Below are 24,023 nucleotides of genomic sequence, written 5' to 3'. Positions count from 1 at the left end.
GGCCCCCTCCCGTTCTGTAACCCTAGGGGGGCCCCCTGATGCATGTTAGGGAGAATGCTGCTGCTGCAGCTTTTGAGAGTTAGTGGGACTATAGCCATGCAGGGCAGCAGCGGCAGCAGCAGCGGCGCTGCAGCAGCTGCTGCTGCTGCTACTGCTGCTGCAGCATTGAAACAAATTACTTTCTCCCCTCTGCTGCCTTACCTCTCTAAGGGAGCAGACGGGGCAGCAGCAGCAGCAGCAACACTCCTACTTCAGCAGCCGCAGCAGCTGCAGCAGCAACAGCAAATCTGGTGCTGCTGCAGCTCTATTTTTTCTGCTGTTTCTGGAACCCTGCTGCTGCGCGGTAGTGCCGCGGGCTGAGCTCCTTGAACAGAATAAATTTTGTTTTCCTTTTAAATAAAATTTAAATTTAATTTTATTTCCTTGATTTAACTTTTAAACCCTAAAAATAAGGGAGGCAGAGAAGCGCGGGTGGCTCTTGGGGCCCCATCAGGAGCAGCAGCAGCAGCTGCTGCTGCTCGCAGCAGCAAACCGCTCTGGAGCTTCTGTGCACCTTCGTTCTTTTAAAAAGCTGCATTTGAGCCACACGGTTACCAGCAGCAACAGCAGCTGCAACAGCAGCAGCAGCAGCAGCAGCAGCAGCAGTCCGTGTGTGCAGAAAGCCAAGGCACAGTGCCTTGCGCGTACGGCCCCTTTGCCTTTCAAGCTCATCTTTGCAGCTAGAGAGAATTTATTTTGTAAATTTAATTTATTTATTTCATTATTTGCTGCTAGCGGTTTGTCACAGAGCAGCAGCAGAAGGCTCCCAGCCCCAGAACCACGACGGCACAGCAGACAGCAGCAGCAGCAGCGGCAGCTGCGCTCAGCCCCGACAAGCACAGCAGCAGCAGCAGCAGCAACAGCAGCAGCAGCAGCACAAGGATGGCTGGCTAGGGGCAGGGGGCTTGGGGAGAAAGACAGAGTCACGCTGAGAGCCGCAAACCAGCAGCAGCTGCTGCTGCTGTTTTGCCGCTGCGAGCACTGGTGTTCTTGAGAACGCAGCAGCAGCAGCAGCAGCAGCAGCAGCAGCAGCAGCAGCAGCATGCAACAGCAGCGCCACAGCAGCATTGCTGGGCCGGCTTCTTTCGCGCAGGGGCCGTCGCAGCTCGCCTACCAGAACCGCCAGCGCCGGGCATCACTGCAGCAGCAGCAGCAGCAGCTGGTGGAGCGGCTGCAGCACCTGCAGCACGAGCAGCAGCAGCAGCAGCTGCTGCTGCAGCAGGACGACCAGCAGCAGCAGCAGCAGCAGCAGCCACGGGGCTGGTGTTCCTGCTGCTTCTCTCTAGAGCTATTTGCTCTTAGAGTTGAAAATGTTTGCTGCTGCGGGACCCCGACTTCCCTCTTCAGCCCTGCAGCGCGCTTCTGCTTCCATTGCTGCCATCCCGGAGGCTAGGGCCCCCTTGGGGGGCCCCCCGGGGGCCCCCCTGGGGGCCCCCCATGTTGGCTTCCACGGGGGCCCCCTGGGGGGCCCCCTGGGGGCCCCCCACGTTGGCTTTCAGGGGGGCCCCTTGGGGGGCCCCTTGGGGGGCCCCTTGGGGGGCCCCTTGGGGGGCCCCATGGGGGGCCCCCCGGGCCCTCTGAGAGTGGCTTCCGGTGGGGGCCCTTTAGAGGAGCCCCGTTGGGGCCACTTAAGGGGCCCCTCTCGGCTGCTGCTGCTGCCTGCAGCGCAGCAGCAGCAGCAGCAGCAGCAGCTGCTGCTGCTGCTGCTGCTGAGTCAGCAGCGGCACTTTCGGCACATACCCACTAGTGGGTTTCCGGGGTTTCTGGAAAAGAGAAAACTAAAAAAGAAAAAGAAAGAAGAACCCTCGAGCGAGCTGCAGCGGCTGCTGCTGAAGCGCGTCGAGGCTTTCTCTAAACCCGTAAACCCTAAACCCTAAACCCTAAACCCTAAACCCTAAGCCCCAGGCTCCGGAGCTCCTTGCAGCTGCAGCAAGTCCCATCAGGCGTTCTTTTGTTGCTTCGAGGCGTAGTCCTTGACGCTTAGGCAAGGTCTTGTGGTTTAGGGTTTAGAATCTAGGGTTTAGGGTTTAGGGTTTAGGGTTTAGGGTTTAGGGTTTAGGGTTTGTGGCAGGTGATCGCTCCAAGTGACCCCCCTTTAGAAATGGACAGCAGCCGCATCCCCTCGGCGTTACAAGTTTCCAGCCCGCTGCTGCCGCCTCACTTGCTGCTGCGCGTGCGCCGCGTGTACTGCTTCCGCTAAAGCCTGCTGCTCCACCGCTGCTGCTGCTGCTGCTGCTGCTGCTGCTGCTGCTCAGATCTCTCCAAGTTGAAGTCCTGCGGCGCCGTAGTAGGCATAGACAGGTCTCTGCGCATTTATGGGGAGGGCCGGGGCTTTAGAGGTTCTGCTGCACTCTTTTCAGCAGCAGGGCCTTGGCTGGAGGCTTTCCTGCAGCAGCAGCAGCAGCAGCAGCAGGTGCCGCTGCAGCTGCAGCAGCAGCAGCAAGACGCAGCAGCTGCGGCAGCAGCCGTCGACTCTTTCCTCGCGACTGCGCGGCAGCTGCATGCGTCGCTGCTTCCCCCCAAGCTTCAGCAGCAGTGGCCACTTTCTGCTGCAGCAGACGCTGCAGCAGCAGCAGCAGCAGCAGCAGCAGCAGCAGCAGCGGCTGCAGCAACAGGAGCAGCAGCGGCGGCGCGCAGCGCCGCCGCTGCGCTGAACAGCGCAAGCAGTGACCCTGTTGCAGCAGCAGCAGCAGCAGCAGCAGCAGCAGCAGCAGAGAGGGGGCCCCTGCCGCCGCAGCAGCTGCTGCGCCCCGGGGCCCTCGTGGTGACCCCAGGCTTTGGGGCCCCCCATTTGTTTTTGCTGCACTGCGTGGAGCCCAATGCTGTGCTGACGCAGCAGCAGCTGCTGCAGCAGCTGCTGCTGCTGATTGACTGCGACGCGGCGGAGGCGCGGCTCCAGCGCAAGCAGCAGCAGCAGCAGCAGCAGCAGCAGCAGCAGCAGCAGCAGCAGCAGCAGCAGGAGTTTGAGCAGCGGAGAAAAGAAAAGGCCCCCCGCCTCTACTTGCTGGAGTGCTGCTACCGCAGAGCACTTGCTGCTGCTGCTGCGCTGCAGCTGCAGACAGTGGCGCTGCCGCTGCTGGGCACGGGCGCGGGTGGCTACCCGCTGCATGCTGCAGCGTACTGTGCTGCTGCAGCAGCACACCGCTGGCTGCAGCAGCAGCAGCAGCAGCAGCAGCAGCAGCAGCAGCAGCAGCAACAGAGGCTCAAGATCGTTTTTTGTACTCCCGAGAGAAACGAGTGGAAGGCGCTGGACATCAACATAAGGCGACGCATGCAGCTCTTCACACCGTCGTAACCCTCAGCAGCAGCAGCAGCAGCAGCAGCAGCAGCAGCAGCAGCAGCAGCAGCAGCAACAGCAGCAGAAGGACTGCGGCGGCGCAGCTTTTGAATACTTTGGTGTTCTCTGTATATAATTGTCTCTTTCTTCAGACTTGTCTCCTTTTCTTTGCATTTATCTCTCATTTTTCTTTTTATTTATTCTTTTTTTCTCTTTCTTATCCGAAGCATTAAATGCCTTTTCGTCTCTTTTAGTTCTTCTTTGCTGCTGCTTGCTGCATCTGCTGCTGCTGCTGCTGCAGCTGCTGCATCAGCTTCACGCCTTTTCTCCTGCTGCAGTGCCTCTCCAGCCTTCAGCTGTCTGTACACCCCACGCTTGCTGCAGCTGCTGAGCTGCAGCAGCAAAAGCATTTTTTCTTTTCCTCAGCAGCACTTGTCTTGGGGCCCCCCAGGGGCCCCACGGGGGGCCCCTCAGGCCTTCGAGGGGGGCCCAGGGGCCCCCGGCCGTCTTCATTAACTTCTGGGGCCCCCCCAGGGGGCCCCTTTAGGGGCCCCCTGGAGAATCCCCTAAGGGGGGCCCCTGGAGGGGCCCCTCGGAGGGGCCCCTTAGAGGGGCCCCTCCGAGGGGGGCCCCTTAGAGGGGCCCCTGGAGGGGCCCCCCCGAGGGGCCCCCTGGAGGGCCCCCCTGGAGGGGCCCCTCCGAGGGGCCCCCTGGAGGGGGCCCCTTTGCGGAGTATTCCCGGCCTTTACAGATATTTAAGGACGCATTTGCTGTGGCAGTGCCAGCAGCTAGCAGGAGCTGGAGCAAGGGTTTAGGGTTTAGGGTTTAGGGTTTAGGGTTTAGGGTTTAGGGTTTGGAGCGGCCGCAAAGCGGATCTTGGTTGTGCTGCTGCAGCTGCTGGCAGGGTGGCTTTTGCCCGCTGCAGCAGCGAGGGGCCCAGCTGGCAGCAAATGAAAACAAAATAAATAAAATGAAATAAAAGAAATAAAAAGTAAATTAAATAAATTATGAAAACAAATAAAAGAGAACTCTCGAGCTGCAAGTGGGGTCTGGAGAAAAGCCTTTTGCTGCTGCATGCAGCAGCAACAGAACTGGGGGAAAAGATAATATTTAAGAGACAAAAAGACTTGAGAATAAATGCAGAAAGATGAAATTAAATGAGACAAAAGGGATTTGGAAAAAAGCAGAAAATAAAATGAAATGGAAGAAAGTGAAAGAAGCCGAGAGGGGTGCACTGGAGCTGAACCGGGTGTATGTACAGACACCCCAGAAGTGGCCTGGCCCCCTTCAGATGACTTTTTTGGAAATTCTTTTTAATGAAAACATTTAATTCAATTAATGCATTTATTTGTGTGCAGAAGGGGGGCCAGGGGCTCTCTGAGCAGCCCCCTAAAGACTGCTTTGTCTTGAGCATTTCTCCGGCTTTTCCCCCAATTTAATAAATACAACTTCACAAATTTCTTTTCCTTTTGCCCTTTTTGCCCCTCTACTCCACAACTTGCTTCTCCGGGGGGCCCCCGCCTGGGGGCCCCCCGAGGGGCCCCCCCGCCTGGGGGCCCCCCGGGGGGCCCCCAGGTTGTAGGGGAACACCCATTACGGGGTAGGGTCACCTCCTCCTCTCCTGGGCCAGCCGGGAGCCGCTTCCGAGGCTTGGGGCCATTTTCGGGAGTCCAAAGCTCTAAATTCAAAATAAAAAGGATATTAAGTTGATTTGTCGAGGAATTAAAGTGTTTAAATTGAAAAGAAAGGGAAATTTAGCTCCGGTGGCCTCCCGGGACCGGGGAGCTGCAGCAAGCAACACACACCAGCAGAGAGCAGCTGCGGAGCGAGCCAACTGCCCAGCCTCCAGCAGCCCCCCCTGCAGCAAAAAACTCTCTTTTCATTGTCTAAATGGCATTAAATTGAATAAATTGAAAAGATTTGTGGCTTTTGCAGCTTCAAGCCGCTTCAAAAGGCCCCAGGCCGCCGGGGGGCCCCCACCACCCGGGGGCCCCCCAGCCGGGGTTGGTTGGTGTTCGGGTTGGGAGCGGCGGCGGCGGCTGCATTTCGGGAGCTTTTCTTTAGATTCAAGTTCCTTTTTTTGGCTTTTTTTGTCAAAAAATATATAATTACTTCTTTCTTTTTCGTCCATAGGCCTCCGTTGGCCCCCAAGCCTCCCCTTCCGCTTGCTGCTGCTGCGCTGCAGCGCCAAAGTCGCAGCTGCTGCCTCTGGGGGCCCCCCGCGCTTTACGGGCTCCTGGCGGCTGCCAAGCCTCTGGGGTCCTCCCTGTTCTTCCCTGGCCTCACTACAGGGAGATGGAGGGCCGCGGTCGTCTCACGGGGGGCCCCCAGGGGCCCCCTTGCCACCCCAAGCTGCTACGGGCAGCACACAAGGTGGGTAGATGCCACGCCTTCTGCGCCGAAGGAGCTGCAGCCGAGGCCCTGCAGTGGCCTGGGGGCCCCAGCTGAGGAGCCCTCAGCAGCAGCAGCAGCAGCAGCAGCAGCAGCAGCAGCAGCAGAAGCGGCAGCGCAGCAGGCTTGTCTCTCAAGGCGTGCGGGGCCGCGGCCCGGCCCTTCGGGAGCAGCAGCAGCAGCAGCAGCAGAAGCAGAAGCCGCAGCAGCGACGCCGTCAGAGTCGCAGCCGCGAGCAGCAGCAGGCCCGAGCCCCCCCTGCTGCTGGTGCCCCCTAGACGACTCCTTTTTGCTGCGGCTCAGCAGCGAGCTGCGGCGGCAGATCTGGTCTTACCATTTGCTGCTGGGGGGGCCCCCCGAGGATGGGGGCCCCTTCCCCCCCCTTCCGAGGGGCCCCCACCACAGCAGCAGTCCCTCTTTTTCCATTTTGCTGTCGGACATGTTTGCCCACGCGCTGCTGACCTCTCCCAGCTGCTGCTGCTTCACCTGCGTGCACCCGCTGCAGCAGCAGCAGCAGCAGCAGCAGCAGCAGCAGCAGCGGCGGCGGCGGCAGGAGTGGCTGGCGGTCGAGGGGCTCTCTGCTGCACACGCCCCAGCAGCAGCTGCTGCTGCTGCTGCTGCTGGGGCCCTCGGAACGCAGCGCGAGGGGCCCCTGGCTGCAGCGCTGCTGCAGACCATGGTGGTGCTGCTGCTGCAGCTGGAGGGTTTTGAAAAGGCCCCAGAGGGGCCCCCGCAGCAGCAAGCAGCTCTTGGGGGCTTCCTGGGGGGCCCCCTGGGGGGCCCCCTGGGGGGCCCCCTGGGGGGCCCCCTGGGGGGCCCCCTGGGGGGCCCCTTCTCCCTTTCTGTCAGCAGGGCTTCTCTTTTTCGTTCTTTGCTGCTGCTGCTGCTGGGCTCTTCTTACTTGGCCATCATTACGCAGCTGGGGGGGCCCCCTGTGGGGTCCCTCAAGTTTGCTGCCAAGGAGGACTCCACGCCGGCCTCCCCTGAGCAGCAGCAGCAGCAGCAGCAGCAGCAGCAGCAGCAGCAGCAGGAGCCGCGCAAAGGGTTTCCGTCCTTCTGGGACTTCATCTCTCTCTTTGGGGCGGAGGCAGCACGGGACCTGCTGCTGCTGCAGACCAGTCAGGAAGCAGCAGCAGCAGCAGCAGCAGCAGCAAAAGCAGCCGGCGCGGACTCTTGTGCTGCTGCAGCAGGGGCCCCAGCGAGGGGCCCCCCTGCTGCCCTCAGCAGCCGCGTCTCCTTGCTGCTGCGCAGATGGGGCCCCCACTGGGGGCCCCCAGACGCAGCAGCTCTTGTGGGCATTTGTTTGAGCCTGCAGAATTTGCTGCTGCAGTGCAGCAACGCGATGCTGCAGGTGTCCCTTTGTCTCCAGCCCTCCGGTGTAGGTGACCCTGCTGCTGCTGCTGCTGCTGCTGCTGCTGGCTCTACTGCTGCGCTTGCTGCTGCTGCTGCTGCCGCTGCTGCTGCTGCTGGTTCTTGCGTGCTGCGGGACTCGCCAGTAGTGCTTTGGTTTTTGCTGCCGTGCAAGTGTGCCTGTTGCTGCTGCTGTTGTTGTTTTGCTGCTGCTGCTGCTGCTGCTGCTGCTGCAAATATACGCTTTGTAGCTGCTGCAGTCTCCGGAGCGCTGTGGCTGCAGGGTGCACTGTGCGTCTTTGACGGCGAGTCGCCTGCCTCCTCCGCAGCAGCAGCAGCAGCAGCTGCTGCTGCTGCTGCAGAAGCAGCAGAAGGAGGGGCAGAACACCTGTGGGCTAACATCCCCAGTGAAGCTGCTGCTGCTGCTGCTGCCGCTGCTGCTGCATCTGCTGCGCGCGTCGCAGCTGACCAGAGTCTCGGAGAGTTTGTGCGGCTGCTGCGGCAGACTTACCCTCAGTCTGCGTCAGCGATCAGCAGCAGAATGAGCAGCAGCAGCAGCAGCAGCAGCAGCAGCAGCAACAGCTGCTGCTGCTTGCCGGGCAAATGCAAGTGCAGTGGCGCAACTGCAGGAGCAGACTCGCAACAGAGAGCCTCCTCTCCTGCTGCTGATGCAGCAGCAGCAGCAGCTGCTGCTGCCGACCCACCAGTTGCTGCTGATGCTGCACAAGCAACGCCTGCTGCTAGTGATGCAGCGCATGCTGCTAGTGCTGCAGCGCCAGCAAAGGATGCTGCTTCACCTGCTAATGCTGCAGCAGCTGCTGCTGCTGCATCGGATGCTGCTGCCGCAACCTCTGCGGCCCCAGCTGCTGCTGCAGCTCCTGCAGCTAACGCAAAGACTGCAGGGCCCGCAGCAGCAGCTGCTGCTGCTGCTGAAGGCCCCCAGCAGCAGCCAGATGGTTTGTGGGTGTCCGTGTCAGCGCTGCTGGAGCTGCTGCAGGAGGAGGAAACAAGTGAGGCTGGGGCTGCACATGCTGCTGCCCCCGTTGCTGCTGCTGCTACGTCTGCTGCTGCAGCAGAAGAGAGTTCTGCGGCAGACGCAGCAGCAACGGGGCCCCCCACCTCCTCTACGCAGAAACCCGCAGCTGCTGCAGCACATCCTGGCAGCAGCAACAACAAAGAGTGTCCCTTAAAAGTGCCGCCGACCCGTGGGGCCGCAGCTGATATTTCAGAAGTTGAGAAGGAGGCACAGAAGCAGCAGCAGCCAGAGCAGCAACAGCAGCAGCAACAGCAGCAACAGCAGCAGCCAGAGCAGCAGCAAACACAGCAGCAGCCAGAGCAGCAGCAGCATCAGCCAGAGCAGCAAGAGCAGCAGCAGGAGCAGCCGCAGGCGGATGCGCTAGAGCAGTGCAGCCAGCAGAAACCGGAGCAGCAGCAGCAGCAGCAGCAGCAGCAGCAGCAGCCAAGTTCAGCAGGAGACGTTCCTAAGGGGGACAAGAGGCCTCTAGAGAGCGACGAGCTTGGGGCAGCACCTCAGGCTGCGTCAACAGCAGCAGCAGCAGCAGCAGCAGAGCTGCCGGCAGCAGCAGCACGAACGGAGGCGGCAGCAGCAGCAGAAACAAAGACAGCAACGACAGCACCGAAGCAAGCGGACACAAAAGCGGCAGCAGCTGCAGCGCCAGATGCAGAGCCCGCAACGCCTGCAGCAGCTGCAACAGCCGCAGCAGCAGCAGCAACAGCAGCAGCTGCCGAATCCGCACTGCCTGCTGCTGCACCTAGCCCAGCAACGCCGGCGCCTGCTGCCAGGGACTCCAAGCAGCAGCCGCTGCATGTAACTGCTGCTGCAGTGCAGCAGCAAATATGTGAGTTTGTGAAGGAGGCATGCCGCGCGCTGCCGCCTCCCCATTTGCTGCTGTGGCACGCTACGTGGGCTTCTCAGCGCACGCAGGTGGAGATGCTGCTGCAGCAGCAGTTGCAGCAGCAGCAGCAGCAGCAGCTTTTGCTGCAGCAGCAGCAGCTGCAGCAGCAACAGCAGCAGGAGGCTGCGGCACTGCAGCTGCAGCAGAGCAAAGCCTGCCACTTACCCGCAGCGCTTGCCGCCCAAATAGCTTACAGGGAAGCCAGCAAGAGAAGAGCTGCAGCAGCTGCAGCGACACAGCAACCAGCAGCAGCAGCAGCAGCAGCAGCAGCAGCAGTCGCAGCGCCACCGGAAGAAGCAGAAGAAGGACGGGCTCCACAGGATGATGCAAGAGGGGGGCCCCCCAGGGGCCCCTCGGGGACACCTCAAGGCCCCTTTGCTGTTCGAAGAGAGCTGCCGTGGGTGCGCCGGCCAACTGCTCCTGCAGCAGCAGCAGCAGCAGCTGGCAGTGGGGGGCCCCCGGGGGCCCCCAGCAGGGGCCTGTTCACGGGCCCCATTGCTGATGGAAAGAGCCGTGCTTCCTGCCAGGTTCGGGCGGACTCTTCTTACCCGCTGCAGCAGCAGCAGCAGGAGCAGCCAAAGCAGCTGGAAACGCTGCAGCAGCAGCAGCAGCAGCAGCCGGCGCTGCAGCAGCAGTGGAGCCTATTGAGAGGTGGAGAAGCAGTCGCCGCTGCCGACGAGTGAGGCCCCACCACCTCAGCGCCTGCTGCTGCTGCTGCTACCTCTATTCGTTTGCTGCTGGTGCTGCCTCTGTTTATTTGCTGCTGCTGCTGTTTCTTCGCTCATTTGCGTTTCCTCTCTATCCTTTCCTCTGGCTCGGAAACTCCCTTCCCTCTTAGAAGCTGCTGTTCCTTTAGTGTCTTTTCCCAGCTTTGCTGCAGCCCATGAGGGCCTGGGGCGGGCAATTGTGTGTCTCCTGCTGCTTGCTGCTGTTTGCTGCTATCTGCTGCTGCTTGCTGCTGCTGCAGAGATGGGCCCGCGAAGCAGCAGCAGCGATACAGCAACCACGGGGGCGACCGCCATTCGTCCCGTAAGTTTTCTGTCACGAATTCCTTAAGGCCAAGTGCCTGTATATCTACCAATTGCAGCAGCAGCTGCAGCAGCAGCTGCAGCAGCAGTAGCAAGAGCAGCAGAAGCTGCAGCAGAAGCAGCAGTAGCTGGGAGCGCGCGCAGCTAGAGTCAAATGCCTTAGTGCTGCCTTTGCTGCTGCCTCGGGTGTTGCTTTGCTGCTTCAGTGGATGGAAGAGTGAAACATCAAAGACCCCAAGACGACCTTTCGAGTACCCAGGGCAAACGGTGAGCATGCAACAGCAGCAGCAGCAGCAGCAGAAGCTGCTGCTGCAGCAGCAGCAGCAGCACTAGCGTGTTCGACTGTGGCTGAAACATGCAGCGAGGCCCCAGTACCCAGGCCGTCGCTACGAGGCGCCTGCGCAGCTTCGTTGGGGCCTTTGTTGAGCTGAAGTGGTCCAGTGGTTCGCCTCTGGGTCTGGCGAATAGCTGGCGCTGCGCTGCAGTGGTCCACTGGTCTGTTGCCTTTGCTGCAGGGCCCGGAGCCGCTGGTCCCCCGCCGAGACCGCAGCCTTTGTGGAGGCTGTGAACCACCTGGGCGTGGGCAGCTGGCGGCAAATAGAGAAGTGTTACGGGGCCGTGCTGGGCAGCCGCAGCAACTCGCAGCTCAAGGACAAGTGGCAGAACCTTTTGCTGCACGGCCACGTCGTGCGGCAGCAGCCGGACGGGCCCTGGGTATTCACCGGGCCCTGACGGCCCTTAGGGGCCCCCCGAGGCCCCCCAGAGCCCTCCACGGGCCTTCAGGAGGCCCCCGAAGAGCCTTCAGGGGCATTCAGGGGGCCCCTGAAGGCTCTGTAGGGCCCTGCGGCGCCCTTTGGGGGAATCAGGGGGCCCCAGAAGGTCCTGCAGGGCTCCCCGGGGCCCTAGAGGGCCCTACAGCGCCGAAGGCCCTCTGCGGCCTCACAAAAAAATGCTTTCAACTGCTCTTCAAGCTTAAGGGCTCATAAGTTACTTCTAGCTCTGTCTGAATCCCCTGCGCGCACCTGCCCGCAGGGAAAGTGCACTGCGTTGAGAAATCCTATCTTGAACAACAGCTTAGCTTTGCCAAATTTCAGCTTTTACGATCATTATGGCTGTCACAAATGCGACAGTGTGCAAGATACCCTTTAATCCGGCCAAAGACTTCTGAACCCTTTGTGAGGGGGATGCGGAGACTTCTCATAATTTCACTGCTGCTTAGAGCAGCACAGTCCCATTAGGCATTCGTTAAGCAGCTCAAAGTATGCAGACGGCTAGGTGCGCCTTGTAACTATGATAGTTCGGTCTTTTTTCACCCAGTATCCTCCAAAATTCTGCATTTCAACTTCAACGCAATGCTGTCTGAACTGCCCTCGGCCGCTTCATCAAAACAACTTTTAGACTTTCGCACGCGATGCCTGGCTCCCTAGAAATCGCCAGAACATCACAAATCATGGAAATCACAAGTTATGGCAGCAGCGGAAAAGTGGACTGCAGTGCTGGCATTGGACTTCCTTCCTCCCTACACCGACTTAGCGGAAATATGCCACAAAAGACCGTGGCATTCCTTTAAAAAGGAAAGGAATTTATGAACAGTTGAGGCCAAAAACAAAAAAAGGGGATTTCGAGGCTATGGGACTTGTAGTTCGCCTGCAGTGGAATCAGCTGGGCGCGATTCGGAAACTGCAAAATGCGAAAGAGGCAAGTTGCTACTGCCATTCCAAATGGCACGCCGGATCGGCGTCAAGAATGCAAGACAGATGAATTTCCACGAAGACTAGCTTTAAGTGGTATCATCCAAAGACAAGATCAAACCGTCATCGTACTCGCTGGCAAGTTATAGAACTTAAGCTCGCCTGCAAGCACGCTGCATAACTTTATAGGGGAACAAAGAGGCGTGCAGGCATTTGCCAGGTGCATATTCAACAAATGGAACTTCCTGAAAAAGCTTAATCTTTTGAAGTTCGAGGTGGGCGCAACCTCCAAGTTGAATAGAAAAGCCATCGAGATTCCCTAGGATCCCTACTAAAGAGGAAAGAAGCCAAAGAAACCAGCCAGTTAGTTTGCCTGTCCTGTGTCCATCTCAGGGATATTGAACAAAGTGTCGCGCTGCTGCAGAGATTTAAACTGTTACCTTTTTTCGCGTCATGCATGCCTCAGTTGGCACAGCAGTTTCTCTCGGAAGAAGAATTTGCCTTCCCCTGAAAGCGGTTTTGGAGCAAGCAGTAGGAGATTACAAGAGTCTAAGAACCACTCTTCTACTTCTTTGTAGCCTGTTTCTAATCTGTTATGTGATGAACTTTTTCCAGATCGGCACGTTGTAGCTCAGGGGGGAAATGAACGCTGCAGGACAGCGGTTGGCTTCTTTGCAAGTCCAGCTGGCAAGCTGGATCTTTCCGCTATGTTTCTCTATATGAAAAGCAGGGTATTTCCCTGATGCATATCCTCTTAGAGCGGCACGCAAAGGAAGTTGTTGTGCTTTCGTTCACGGAAGAACATGGGCAGCAGCCTTATCCGGGTAGCAGACATAGCTTAAGCATTCCTTCTCCATAATGAGCAAAGTATTTAGACCCGCTCTTTCCTCTTTGAGTCCAGGCTACGTGGTTGTACCAGCAAAATGATGTCCTTCAAATAAGATGCTTCCCAACCAGTGAAGAAGAGCTGAGTCCCGTTTCTAAGGGAATCACGTCTTGTGCGCCCCCTCGTTTGCAGTCTTTTCTTTTGTTTTTTAGCTTGTATGTTCTGTTTCTCCTTTGCTTAACTCCTCATGTGCCCCCTTGCCTCCTATTGCGCCAGCGTCTTCCATTTCCTGTTCATCTTTGTCCTCTTCCGTCTTCCTTTTCCTGATCTTTGCTGCCTCTTTCTTGTTTGTTCTTCTGCTGCCGCATTCGCTGTCTCGCCCTTTCCTTCAACTTTTTTCTCAGCAGGGGTGCAGCGTTTCCTTAAGAATGCCCAAAAGGCCCCAGCTTATCAAAATAACTACTGGTAACATAGTTTATTCTTACACAACATGGTGCGGGAGACTAAGTGAAAGAGTGTGATTAAGAGAAACTTTAGAGCAATGAAAAAAGCTCTCACGCCCAATCGGAGATGGGACTAGCATCAAATATGCGGTAAAGGCGTTTCAAGGGATTAGGCTTACAGGACCGACTAGCACTGTTGGGAGACTGAGCTATTGTTACATCGGGAGAGAAATAAATTTCTTCATTCTTCAGTAATTAAGTTAAAAAAAAGACTATCAAGGAATATGTTTCAGTAGGATGTCGGAGCAAGTTCAAAATCCCCAAAATTAGTCAATGGCACAGCTCCTGAGAGAGGTGGTGGCAGAAATCGCACCCATTCCCACCCACAACAATGACAACAGAGGAATTTCGCCTTCAGATCCCATATAAAAAGCCTCTATCTAGAAATAGGCAGAAGAAATCCCAGAGAATGCGTCCTTTTAGTAGTGGACAGCAAAAGCGCTTTCCTACTGACACAGTACTAGGCATTGCTCCAGCTGCCTAGCGAGTCCCATGCCTCATGCCATTGTCTCTCTGCGGCATTAATCTTCATCTCTGCACAAAGGCTTTTATTTATCACATTCGCTTTGTCACAGCGGCAGTTACAAGCCTATTGCTGTCCTCAGCAATACATACGGTGAATCTCGCTGGTTCTCTGTGGCGACTGCCATTTATTTATTGAATAAGTTCGTGTCCTACACTTGGCGGGCAAGGTATTTTACATATTGAAAACAACAGAGACGTTTGAGAGAAACAAGACCTCAGTGCACGCTAGAACCACAAAGGCTCTTTCGGCGAGCCCGCCACAAGTAACTACTTGATGGTTGACTGTAAGAAATCGCGTAAACACATAGGCCCAAACGCCGCAATCTGTTGTGTTTTAGATCATAATTCCCAAGAGTAGTTTTCTTTCTGGGTTGGGCATGCTTGCTGGTAGTTCACAGCGTGCAAGGAGATCTGAAGCCGAATTGTGATTTCCGCATTACTTTGCGAGGCCCAGAGTGCTGTCAAGCTCGAAAGACACCCGTTAGGAATTTTTGCGCATTGATTGATACTAATTTACATAATGCAGACAGCAAGCAACACGCGAAAGAGTGCTTGGGGCCCCAAACGAGGGGAGTTGTGACTGGCTCTCACAAGAGACTCGGCAACTATGAGTTCTGTTCATCGGCGCGCCTAGGCCCCGTACAGCAGAAGTCAGCATGTTGTTTTTCTTAATATATCAAAAGAGCATTTATGTAATTCCGTTGTTTCATTCCTTCGCACAGCAAGTGAGCTGTCGCGGACTGCGCGTGAGCTCTGAGGTCATCCTTCCTACACATTTGCTCCGGCAGCAAGACCGGAGAAGAAAGCTCTTGAAAAGATGAGTTTCTCGGCTTCTCCTGTTGATGAAGGTCACATAGTCTCAAATGAATACGGCACCAGCCCGATATTCAACTTGAAAAGGCGCACTTCTCCCCGAAAGACCAGTGAGCGCTCGCTGGTGGCGGTCGCTCTCGCTTCATTCATCATTGCCACTGTGGTATTCTTCCTTATAACGAGGTGCAATGTGCAAATCCGTGGCTTGAGGAAGAGTACAGGGAGAAAACTGGCAAATGGCGTGAGGCCGGAAGCGTTAACAGCCCAACCATAAAAGAACGATATAGTTCCTGCTGTTAAAACAGCAACAGCCGCAACTCCCATTGATGCTGTTATTGCTGCTGCTACTTCTCCGGCGTCGAACTGGATTTGTTGTGTCCTTCGTGGCCCATTGGCGCTACTGCGTTGCTGTGTGAGTTTGTGGAATATGCAGTCTAACCATCGCTGGCCAAGCCTCAGGGATCTGTGCTTTATGCACGAAGACACAACGAACCCTGAGAGTTCCTCAGCCTCAGCAGAGCTCTCATCGGAAAATCAGCGTGGCCCTGCACGTTATCAGGTGCCTGTACCCTCTGCGCTTATCTCAACTGCTCCAAAGAGCTTTTTTGAATTCCCCGACATCCTAGGCAACGATGTAAGCAGTGCGCGCACGCACGGCTCAGTTTTATTCCTTCTGTTTTTTATCCATTTCTATGCGCTAATGAATTTGAGACCGTTTGTCTTTGATGTCAAAAGGCTGGGAACAGACTGCTGGGGCTGAAAGTTGTGCAGGCTGTGAGCCCGAGTCTACACTGCTCAGGCAAATGGCGGGGCAAAGCATGTTCTTCAGAGCATTCTGGCGCATATCTGCAGCATGAGAAGCAGTTCAGGACCAAGAAATGTAGGTAGGTGAAGCTCTGCTACCTCCACTGCCAGAACTTTCTGGACCTGCGCTCTTTGGGTTTACGGTTTGGGACTTGAGGAATCTCATCCGGCCCTCGCACATGATGTAATTATTTACCTGCACTTTTCAGGACCATACGCACGCGTTTTTGGAACCACGTATGCAGGAGTAACTCTGAAGATTTTTGTTGAACACGAAGTGAGTTGCCAGTTTCACTTCTCGTGGGTTCTGCATAACCCAGTGCGTTGGGACTTGGTGTTATACCAGACTTTGTGCTTTTCGCAGAAAATTCGCTTTTTGTATGATTTTTTCATTGCAGGGAGTCACGCCCAGCTGGCCGCGGAAAAGGGTAAACTACTCAGAATAGATAGCGGCTCAGCTTGAATGTCGCAATTACCAGAGTGTCGCTTTTCTTTTGCAGTTGAAGTTCCTTTTTGCTCCACAATATACGCAGGCATTAAAAAAGCTGGGAGAACTTCTACAAAGCGCGGTCCTTCTTGCTGCTTCCGACGCGGTGCACAGCAGGCGTAAGGAGCGCCCATCCCAAGGTTGCTGATGGTGTCACCAAATTATTTAAAAAGGCTTCAGCGATCATCTGCATTCTGCGAACAAGTTAGAAAGCATTTAAAGCGACGAATGCTAGCTGCTGGGTTTTACGTGTTCTCTCTTGTTACTACAGCTGGCGAATGCTTTTAACGTTTGTCATTCATTATTTCATACGATTGCTGACCACACTGTTGTATATTACTTCGATTCATGTAATAAAACAGAGTAGTGTGTAACAATGGTATTAATAATAAGGCTGGCTGAATATATTTGTGTTGCACATCCTCTGCAGATGGAGAGCACATGGCACGCACATGCAATATTAGTTTAAGATACCCCTGGGGGGAAAGGGGCAAAGTAACTGTAACAGTTGTTGGTGAGTCTTAACCGCAGTAAACTGGACTGTTTGTAATTATACTTTCGATTTCGGCCCAAGCCGGTATAGTACAAGTTGGAGCGGGATGCGGATTGTAGCTTCTTTTGCCTTGCGTTGCCAGATGGTTCGCCTCTCTTCGTTTAGTCTTTAGCTGTGTGCTCCATTCCGTCCTTTGGGACCTCAGCTTATGCTTGCTCTTCAATCCTCATTTCGGGATGTTTCCTCGCCTGCAGCAGTGAAGTGTTTGAGTTCCAGCAGTCAAGCACTCGACATGTACCGTCAGTGTTCATGCTCGGACACCTCTTTGAAATACTTCACGTACACGAAATGGTGCACTACGCATAATTATGAGTACACCCTACACAGTTATAGAGTGATTTCGTTGCGTGAGAGGGAATACACTGAAGGCTTGTCGCTCACTGGCCAGTGGCATTGTATCTTTGCGTTTTTCTCTTCAGCTGAAAAGCCCTGGTTTCCGTCAAGAGCAGAAGGGGACGAAGTTGAGTTTTACGTATAACCCCCTGTGGGAAAGCTCTACTGCACCTAGGCTATTTCTGCGCGGGCTCAGACAATTGTGGACCTGTTCCATGCACCTCCGAGGTTTCTGAGCAAGCAAAATGGGGGCTAAGACGTTTTCTTTTCAGCCCATCGAAGAGCGAGGATGCAGCAGGGGCCAAAATATGCATGGCGAGAAGAAGACGCCTTTTGCTTTTTCCTGCCGCCCTCCTCTTCGATGCAAGACAGTTGTACTGCGCTTTGCCCTTTTCTCTTGAGCAGGGTTATTCCACTTCATTGAGCTCTTTTATGCGTACCCCCATATTTCCGACGCCAGAGACTCAGTGCATTCCTTCGGGTCATCCTGCGGCGGCTAGTTTTTTTTGCGCCTTGGAGAGGTTAGCGTAGGTTTGGCTACCGGACAGACACAGGTTCGATTCCTGCTTTTAAATGGAAAATTCGCCACTTTGCTGCTCCTACGATGCTGCAAAGCGGCCTATGGTTGGACAGTTTGTACACAGGGTCCTCTGCAGCAACTGCAACTGCCGGCACTGTGCGCCAAGCTGCAGCACCCGTCAGTGCAGAACGGTCCAGAATCCAATGCCAATGGCTTTTGTACGCTTGGCTTGTTTTCTGCAAGCTCTTATTTAATCAGTGTGCATCCTCCTGGCAAAAGGCGGTGGTGTTCAGCCTTTTTTCAGGCCGCAGAGCTTGCAGCCTGTTTTTAAGCGCCCGTGCCTGCCTACTTTTGCTTTGCTCGCCACAGAACTTCTGCATTGCTAAAAAAAGATCTGCTCTCACTGCTTTATCTATGGCTATAGAGAACAGGACCAGTGAGACACACCTGCTCCCCGCGAGCCCGGTTCCCGTTGCCTGTCTTCCCGCCGGCACACAGCAAGCTGTTCCTCGAGTTTTCTAGTTCATTTCGTTTTCTTTACTGTGCTAGTCGTGATGACGAGGGCAATTCGTCCCTCTAGCGTGCAAAAATCTACAGCTAAGCACTGTACCAGTGAGTCAAGTTCGAGTCAGCTCTTTCTGAGCGCCCTGGTCTGCGACGCAGCCCCACTACACCGCAGATTAACAGCAAAATAACTACTGGCTAATTGCTACTTCATGATGAGAGGAACTGCCCACACGGTTATTAGCGTATGACCAAGTGGACAGCTTGTGCCTCTCCACTTGTGGGGTCATCGATATCACAGCCAGGGCGCCTCGTCAACTCAAACGCGGCTCGAGATGGAAGCAGAAAATGTTGAAAAGCAAAGACAAATAGGTCCATGTTGTGCAAGTTATTCCTGGAGTCATGCTTCTCCGTGCCAGCGTAATTACCAGCCCTGAACAGGGGCTGAGTGGACAAGAGTTGTGGCTTGACCACACTACTTTTTCTCTGCTGCAGCTTTCCTTAAGAACCCTTTGAAAGAATGCTCGTTATTTTACAGTCTCAGGAGACTCTTATTTCTTGAGGTTGCTGATCTAGGTAACGACTGGCCTTTTGCAATTAGAGACCGGGCAGCTGCGGGAGTCTCGAGCAACTAACTGGAGGTGAAAAAGTGCAACAGCAGCTGTCTGCTATTCGCTTCAGAGTGCATCAAGTGATTCTAGAGTTATTACAGTGAAGCGTACTTTTAAATTTTATCCTGCACTTTTACTTCGGGCGTTTATTCAACTGAACGGTCTCACCGTTGCAGGGGGGCGCTGCTTTTCCAGTTCGCTGGACCACGTCAGCTCCAGTCTGTCTACTGCGTCATCCCCCGGCGTCATCCGATGTTAACAGTTATTTCATTTTTCCAGTAAAATACCTGGCATATATTTGAGCAGCAATGGAGCAGACGGTGCCCATGGGCCCTGTAGTGGGGGAGCCTCAAGAAGCGCCGATTGATGGTCGTGTCCACAGATGGAGAGGCGAAGCAGAACTGCGCCTCCGAGAGCGAAGGCAGACAAGACATATTTCTTCTCTTCTTGTTGTGGCCCTCTCGGTAGTCATGTTCTCTGTGCTGCGCAGGGCCCTTAACCTGGTATGGCGCGCTATCCAGTATTAGCGCATTTCTCGCTTACCAGATGGCTGTTCGACGCAGTTTTCTGCAATTCAGTGAAAAACGTGGAGTTTGATCCTCTGTCTTTGTTTCGCCAGTCGCGCTCCTGGCAATATGTCGCTTTTCCCTGTGAAAAGTTCCACAGAACTACATGCTTGCTTGTTTGTTGTCCTCTCTGCGCAGGCCTTCAGTGTCCCATCTCATATGTCGATGTCCTCAGGCAGTGAGGACGAGGCCGACTCCCAGAGTTTAGTAGACGAGGGGGAAGCTTTCGATTCTTTTAAGACCCTCTATTCGTTTCCAAAGATACACAATCCAGCTGTGAGGCAGCTAGCGTGGAGGCGGGGTCACTGTCGTAGAACTCTTATAGAAATGGTGCTCCAATAAACTCAGCAGAAGGAACTTCATTGGATTTTTGGAGCCTGTTGGGTATCCTGGGACTTCGCTGCATTGTGGTCTTCCTGCTGCTCCAACCTCTGGCAAAGAACACTTTGTTCCGTTAAAGCAACTACAAGCATTCTCGTCATGTTGTGACTGCTTTTTGGGCTCAGATGCGAGAGATGCTGCAGGAGGTGTTGCACTTCGTGGGGAACTATCGACGGAATTGGAGAGGCTACCGTGCTCGTGAGTTCATCATCACCGTCCTATACTGCTGCTGTATCTTTGGTTCACTGGACGCAAGCCCTCGATAGATCTAGATGCTGCTTTTTGCTCTTGAAAAGTCGACAAGAACTGCAGCACGAATTTAAATCCAAGTGCGTGCACTTTCTGCAGACACCTTCGTGTCGGAGTACCAAGGGCTCCGCCTGCACGTTCAGGTTCGATTGAAGGTGCGTAACTGCCTCTTTTGGGGGGGACCCGCAAGAACTTTTAGGAACTCTTAGGAATAAAACCCTCACGGAGTCATTTCCTGTTTCTCGTAGGGGCTGCAATGATAATTGTAGCCAGCTGTAGTGTGTCTGTATGTGCTGCAGGAAGAAGGAGAAAAGTGGCCCGACATGGACGTAAGCACACACAGCACATTTGAACGTAGCACTGAGAATCTGTATACACTTCCCTACGTTTCACTGGCAGCGTCTGCGGCATGTGCTGTCATTTGCCTGTACTGTTTGTGTGTCTGCGTGGCACTTCAGACGGCGGAATTGGCGGCCATTTACCTCGAGGCAGCCATTAACGGGTCTGTGAATGACGCGCAGGACTCAGGTATGAACTTTAGCCCGAGGTTGGGGAAAGTTAGGTTTCTTTTCGGGTGCACGGATATCTGGTTTTCTTGTTGGACAGAGACCCCAGTGAATGAGAAATTTAAACTGCAGCGGGGCCCTGCTTGCCTATATTTTTGATGGACGTCTTTGCAAGAAGGAATGCTAGTTTTTGCACGGCTTCGGGTGTTATTGTTTGCATGTCATTGTGCGTGCATGTACTCTCTTCCGTTTGTACCTGCTGTACACACCGTCTACCCATAATGCGTGTGTTGTGTTTGTCGCGCTACGCGTGTGCTTCCACGTTTACCTGAGTTCACAATTGCTTTCGTTTGTCGCGTTTCGTTTGGACTTGTTCCTAGTCGGTTCTCCCTTCTCGGTTTACACTACCTTTCTTCCACTTTTGCAGCTTGGTTACCAATCCCCTTTGTTTCGTGCATGCTGAAAATATCGCTTCTGTCTGCTGTAGGCCTTACTTCGTTTCGTGAGTGTTTTTGCCCCCATTGCCTTGTGCTTTACAGCCGGGGATACTGTTGAAAGAGGATTTAGTCTTTTCTCGTTCACAGGCAAAGGTCGTATGGATGTTGTTGTCCGAGGTAAATTTTAACGTTGAGAAAAATCAGCTGGAATTACACTGAACTTCTTTTGTGTGCGCCACTATATCCACTATATAGGGAACGTCAACAGTAGTGTGTAGATATTACCATTGCCACATACATCCACCCTACTGCGTCATGGGTTTGTCCTTGCCTCTGCTTTAGTGTCACCATACAGTCCCGTGTCTCATTTTCCTTTTTTCTTGCTTTTTTGCTTTCTGTTCAGCTGAGCTGCGTCATACGCTTGTCTGAAAACAATAGTGGTCAGAGACAGCGTGGAATAACGTTTGCCGTGGAATGCGTTTCATTGTCGACACTGGTACACATGAAGACACTGCAGGTATGCAGGAAGCATGACTTAGGATTGTCTGCTGTGTAGCCCTAGAGCAGCAGCAACAGCTGGCGCAAAGTGTTTGGCGCTTCATGTGGCTACCTTTTCTGCATGCATTTACAGTGCACGCCACCCCTACATTACAGAGTGCTTTTGTCACGCCAGCAACAACAGCCTTTCACCTTTTTATGGGCATGTGATGCGTGCACAAACAGTGAACGCAGTGTGTATCAAGACATTGATAAATGCAGTCGATTTGCCGAGGGTTGACACACAGTTGTGGCGGATGTAGATCGAGCAAAAGAATACAGACAGAAACGCTTGCAGCCCAGAGCACCAAGCAAAAGAAGGTGGCAGGGACACGGAGAAGCACAGACGCACAGACAGATACTACAGCAAAGCGGGACAACTTCTCCGTTCGGTTGCCCTTCAACTACTTCGTAGACCGCGGAAAGCAAAGCTTCGATTAAATGCAGCGACAGTCACTGCGTGCCAAAACCAACACACAGACTACTTCTGCTGTTGCTGAAACTGCTGCTACTTGCGGCTCCGCATCAGCTGCTAGAGCTGTTGCGAGTTAGTGGCTCATTTGCTACTTATTACGTATTCTGCGGTGCGCGGCTTAAAGATGCTTTCTCCTCTCTTTACAGGCAAAAGATCAAACACTCTTGACCCTAAATGCGTCGTACGCCGTTCGAGCAGTCTCGAATAAATAATGAAAGACAAAGTCAGAGAGCTCGACACTCCCCATTAGGAAAGGTGTGAAGCCCCCGTAGCCCTGCTCTTGCTGTTAATGCAACCGCATAATACAGCAGCCCGTGAAGAGCTGTATTGAGGCTCCCTACCATTTTTGGGGGAGGCCCTTCAAATTAAGTCAACAGCCCTTTCGGCTTCACCAGAAAAAGGGGCGCCAGTTCCAACTTACTTTCTCGTTAAGGTGACCCCTGCAGCAACAGCTGCTGCTGCTGTGTACGTTTCTGATGATCACAAGCCGCACTACGCACTGCCATCCTCATCAGCCCCGTCTGCAACAGCAGGAGCAGCTTCTGCTGCTCCCGCAGCATCTTCTCCCAATGCACCTTCTGCTGCTGCAGCTTCTCCCATTCCTGCTGAGCTTTCTGTTCCTTCCGGTGCTGATGCTACTGCTGCCGCATCTTCCACTGCGCTCCCTGCTGCTGCGTCTGCCGCTGCATCTGCTGATTCTGCTGCTGCGGCATCATCCGTAGATCCTCCCCCAACTAAACCGTAAGCTTCAGGATTTTCAACGTAGGCTGTGGGCGACAGCATCAGCAGACGCAGTAATGGCAAAAGTTGAACACGGAGCGACAGCCGCTGCAGCAAATCTCTATGCAACAGCCAAATAAACAACATGTGGCAGCAACAGTGGAAATGAGCAAAGCCTCCCCTTACATGTAGCGGAGGCGAGAGCCTCTGCAGCAGTCATGTCCTGCTGCAGATACTGATCGTAGAAGTACTGCAGCAGCAAAGGCAAAAATAAGTCAACATGCATCCCATTTGTTACGGCCGCAACCCAAATAAAAAGCCCATAACCTGAAGCCGCAAAAAGCGCTCAACACAAAATTCATAGAGATTTAAACCAAAGGGAATACTTCCGATACCTCAATCAGATCCTTCTTGCTCCATCCCTCCAAATATGCTTCTGAGGACAAAAATTCCTGCGTCTTAGATGCGAAATAATCGGAAAGCGCCGACTGCTGTTCTGCTGTTCTTTCCCAATCGCCAGCAGCAGCGCCGTCTTCATCTCCCTGTTGTTGCTGCTCCTGTTCCTCCTGTTGCTGCTGCTGCTCATCCTCCTCTTCTTCCTGCTGCTCACCGTCCTGCCGCTCCTGTTGCTCGCCCGTTCCGAACTCTTGCTGCTGCTGCTGCTGATCCGCAGGAGCTGACCCAGGGTCACCCTCATTCAGCCCGACGCCGCTCTCATCCTCCAGTGCGTCCTGCGTCTGCTGCTGGCGCTGTTGCTGCTGTTGCTGCTGCAGTTTCTTCTGCTTCTTTGCCTTCGCCTTGTTCGCAGACACCTTCCTTTTCTTCAAAGCCGCAGCAGCCATGGGGGCCCCGGGAACCCCCGGCCCCCCAGGGGCCCCCATTCCTGGATGCCGGAATGGCGGGGGGGGGGGACCCCTGCCATACCAGACTCCACAGAGTCCTCGAGAAGGGTCTGGAGGAGGCGGCGGCCCAGGGACGTCTTGAGGGGGCCCCTGCATGGGGGGCCCCGGCATGGCTCTTGGAGTTCGCAGTATGAAAGGAGAGGGTGCGTCTGGGAGGGGCCCCCCAGGGGCCCCCGGTCGCCGTGCCCTCAGGGGCCCCTGCGGCCCACACCCGCCGTCCATGGGAGGGGGGCCTCTGAAGGGGGCCCCTCCTCCATCCTGCATGGGGGAACCGAAAACTGGAGGGTACTGCTGCATGTCGCGGGTTGCACCTCCCTGCAGGTTGGGGTAGCTGCCCATCATCGGGGCCCCTGCAGCCCTGTGAGAAGCCACATAAGGGGGCCCCCCGAAGACAGGATGAGGGCCAGGAGGTCCCATGGGAGGGTTAGGCGGAGGGGCCCCAACAACTCCCCCATGCATGGAAGACTGAAGGGGACCCCCGTGCATAGGGTGCCTCTGCAATCCCCGTGGCTGCTGTTGCTGCTGGTCGTACATCCTCTGCTGCTGCTGCTGTTGCTGCTGCTGCTGCTGCTGTTGCTGCTGCTTGAGTGCCACATCCGCAGCGTAACGGCGACGCAGCTCCGCCGCCTCAGATATGAAGGGCCCTAGCAGCAGCAGCGTGTGCGGGTTGAATTTGTGGTACACCTGGGGAGGAATGTGCAGATCTAAACAAGAGGGGCCCCTCGAGCAACGGCCCCCCAGCAAAAATTCCCTGCAGGCGCGAGGCGGGGGACCCCCAGTACCCCCCGGGGAGCTTTCAGGCGGGCGGGGGCCCTGGCTAGCTGGGCCCATGGGGGCCCCCCCAGCAGGCGCATCTACAGGGGGTGGTGGAACCGCTGCCCCTGGAGATTCTATTGCTCGCTGCTGTTGCTGCTGCTGCTGAAGCTGGGGTGGTGGCTGCTGCGGATGGTGCTGCGGCTGCTGCGGCTGCGGCTGCTGCTGCATCCGGTGGTGAGCGTACTCGTCGGGGGGGCCCCTGGGGCCCCCGTAGGGCGCAGTTTGCGGCCATCCTGCTGAAAGAAAGCCATCATTTCTTGATG

At 55.1% G+C, this 24,023-nt stretch overlaps 5 protein-coding genes across 5 annotated transcripts; 3 read left to right on the top strand and 2 right to left on the bottom strand.

Moving 5' to 3' along the window:
• Positions 1–1,081: 1,081 nt before the first annotated feature.
• On the top strand, positions 1,082–3,334 carry ENH_00075570 (hypothetical protein, conserved; the record flags this gene model as incomplete). Its single annotated transcript, XM_013577647.1, has 2 exons — positions 1,082–1,304; positions 2,295–3,334. 2 exons carry the CDS (start codon positions 1,082–1,084, stop codon positions 3,332–3,334), a joined length of 1,263 nt encoding a protein of 420 aa, XP_013433101.1.
• A 1,235-nt stretch (positions 3,335–4,569) lies between these two features.
• On the top strand, positions 4,570–10,733 carry ENH_00075560 (hypothetical protein, conserved; the record flags this gene model as incomplete). Its single annotated transcript, XM_013577646.1, is given in 7 exon segments — positions 4,570–4,607; positions 5,252–5,335; positions 8,584–8,596; positions 9,658–10,013; positions 10,031–10,206; positions 10,284–10,422; positions 10,637–10,733. 7 exon segments carry the CDS (start codon positions 4,570–4,572, stop codon positions 10,731–10,733), a joined length of 903 nt encoding a protein of 300 aa, XP_013433100.1.
• A 3,662-nt stretch (positions 10,734–14,395) lies between these two features.
• ENH_00075550 (hypothetical protein, conserved) lies at positions 14,396–14,801 on the bottom strand (the record flags this gene model as incomplete). The annotated part of the gene is given in 2 exon segments (XM_013577645.1): positions 14,396–14,755; positions 14,760–14,801. Coding segments are annotated over 2 exon segments (402 nt in total).
• Positions 14,802–18,479: 3,678 nt separating this feature from the next.
• Positions 18,480–20,739, top strand: ENH_00075540 (hypothetical protein, conserved; the record flags this gene model as incomplete). The annotated part of the gene is made up of 8 exons (XM_013577644.1): positions 18,480–18,674; positions 18,876–19,013; positions 19,244–19,316; positions 19,467–19,522; positions 19,667–19,696; positions 19,826–19,895; positions 20,413–20,487; positions 20,714–20,739. 8 exons carry the CDS (start codon positions 18,480–18,482, stop codon positions 20,737–20,739), a joined length of 663 nt encoding a protein of 220 aa, XP_013433098.1.
• A 1,075-nt stretch (positions 20,740–21,814) lies between these two features.
• On the bottom strand, positions 21,815–23,286 carry ENH_00075530 (hypothetical protein, conserved; the record flags this gene model as incomplete). Its single annotated transcript, XM_013577643.1, has 3 exons — positions 21,815–22,089; positions 22,229–22,292; positions 22,438–23,286. 3 exons carry the CDS (start codon positions 23,284–23,286, stop codon positions 21,815–21,817), a joined length of 1,188 nt encoding a protein of 395 aa, XP_013433097.1.
• Between the last annotated feature and the right edge of the window lie 737 nt (positions 23,287–24,023).

This window comes from Eimeria necatrix, genomic scaffold, assembly GCF_000499385.1.
Source record: "Eimeria necatrix Houghton genomic scaffold, Enh_scaff77, whole genome shotgun sequence".
Lineage (NCBI taxonomy): Eukaryota > Apicomplexa > Conoidasida > Eucoccidiorida > Eimeriidae > Eimeria > Eimeria necatrix.
Note: the sequence above shows the minus strand (reverse complement) of the source record. Positions and strands in the feature narration are given on the sequence as shown.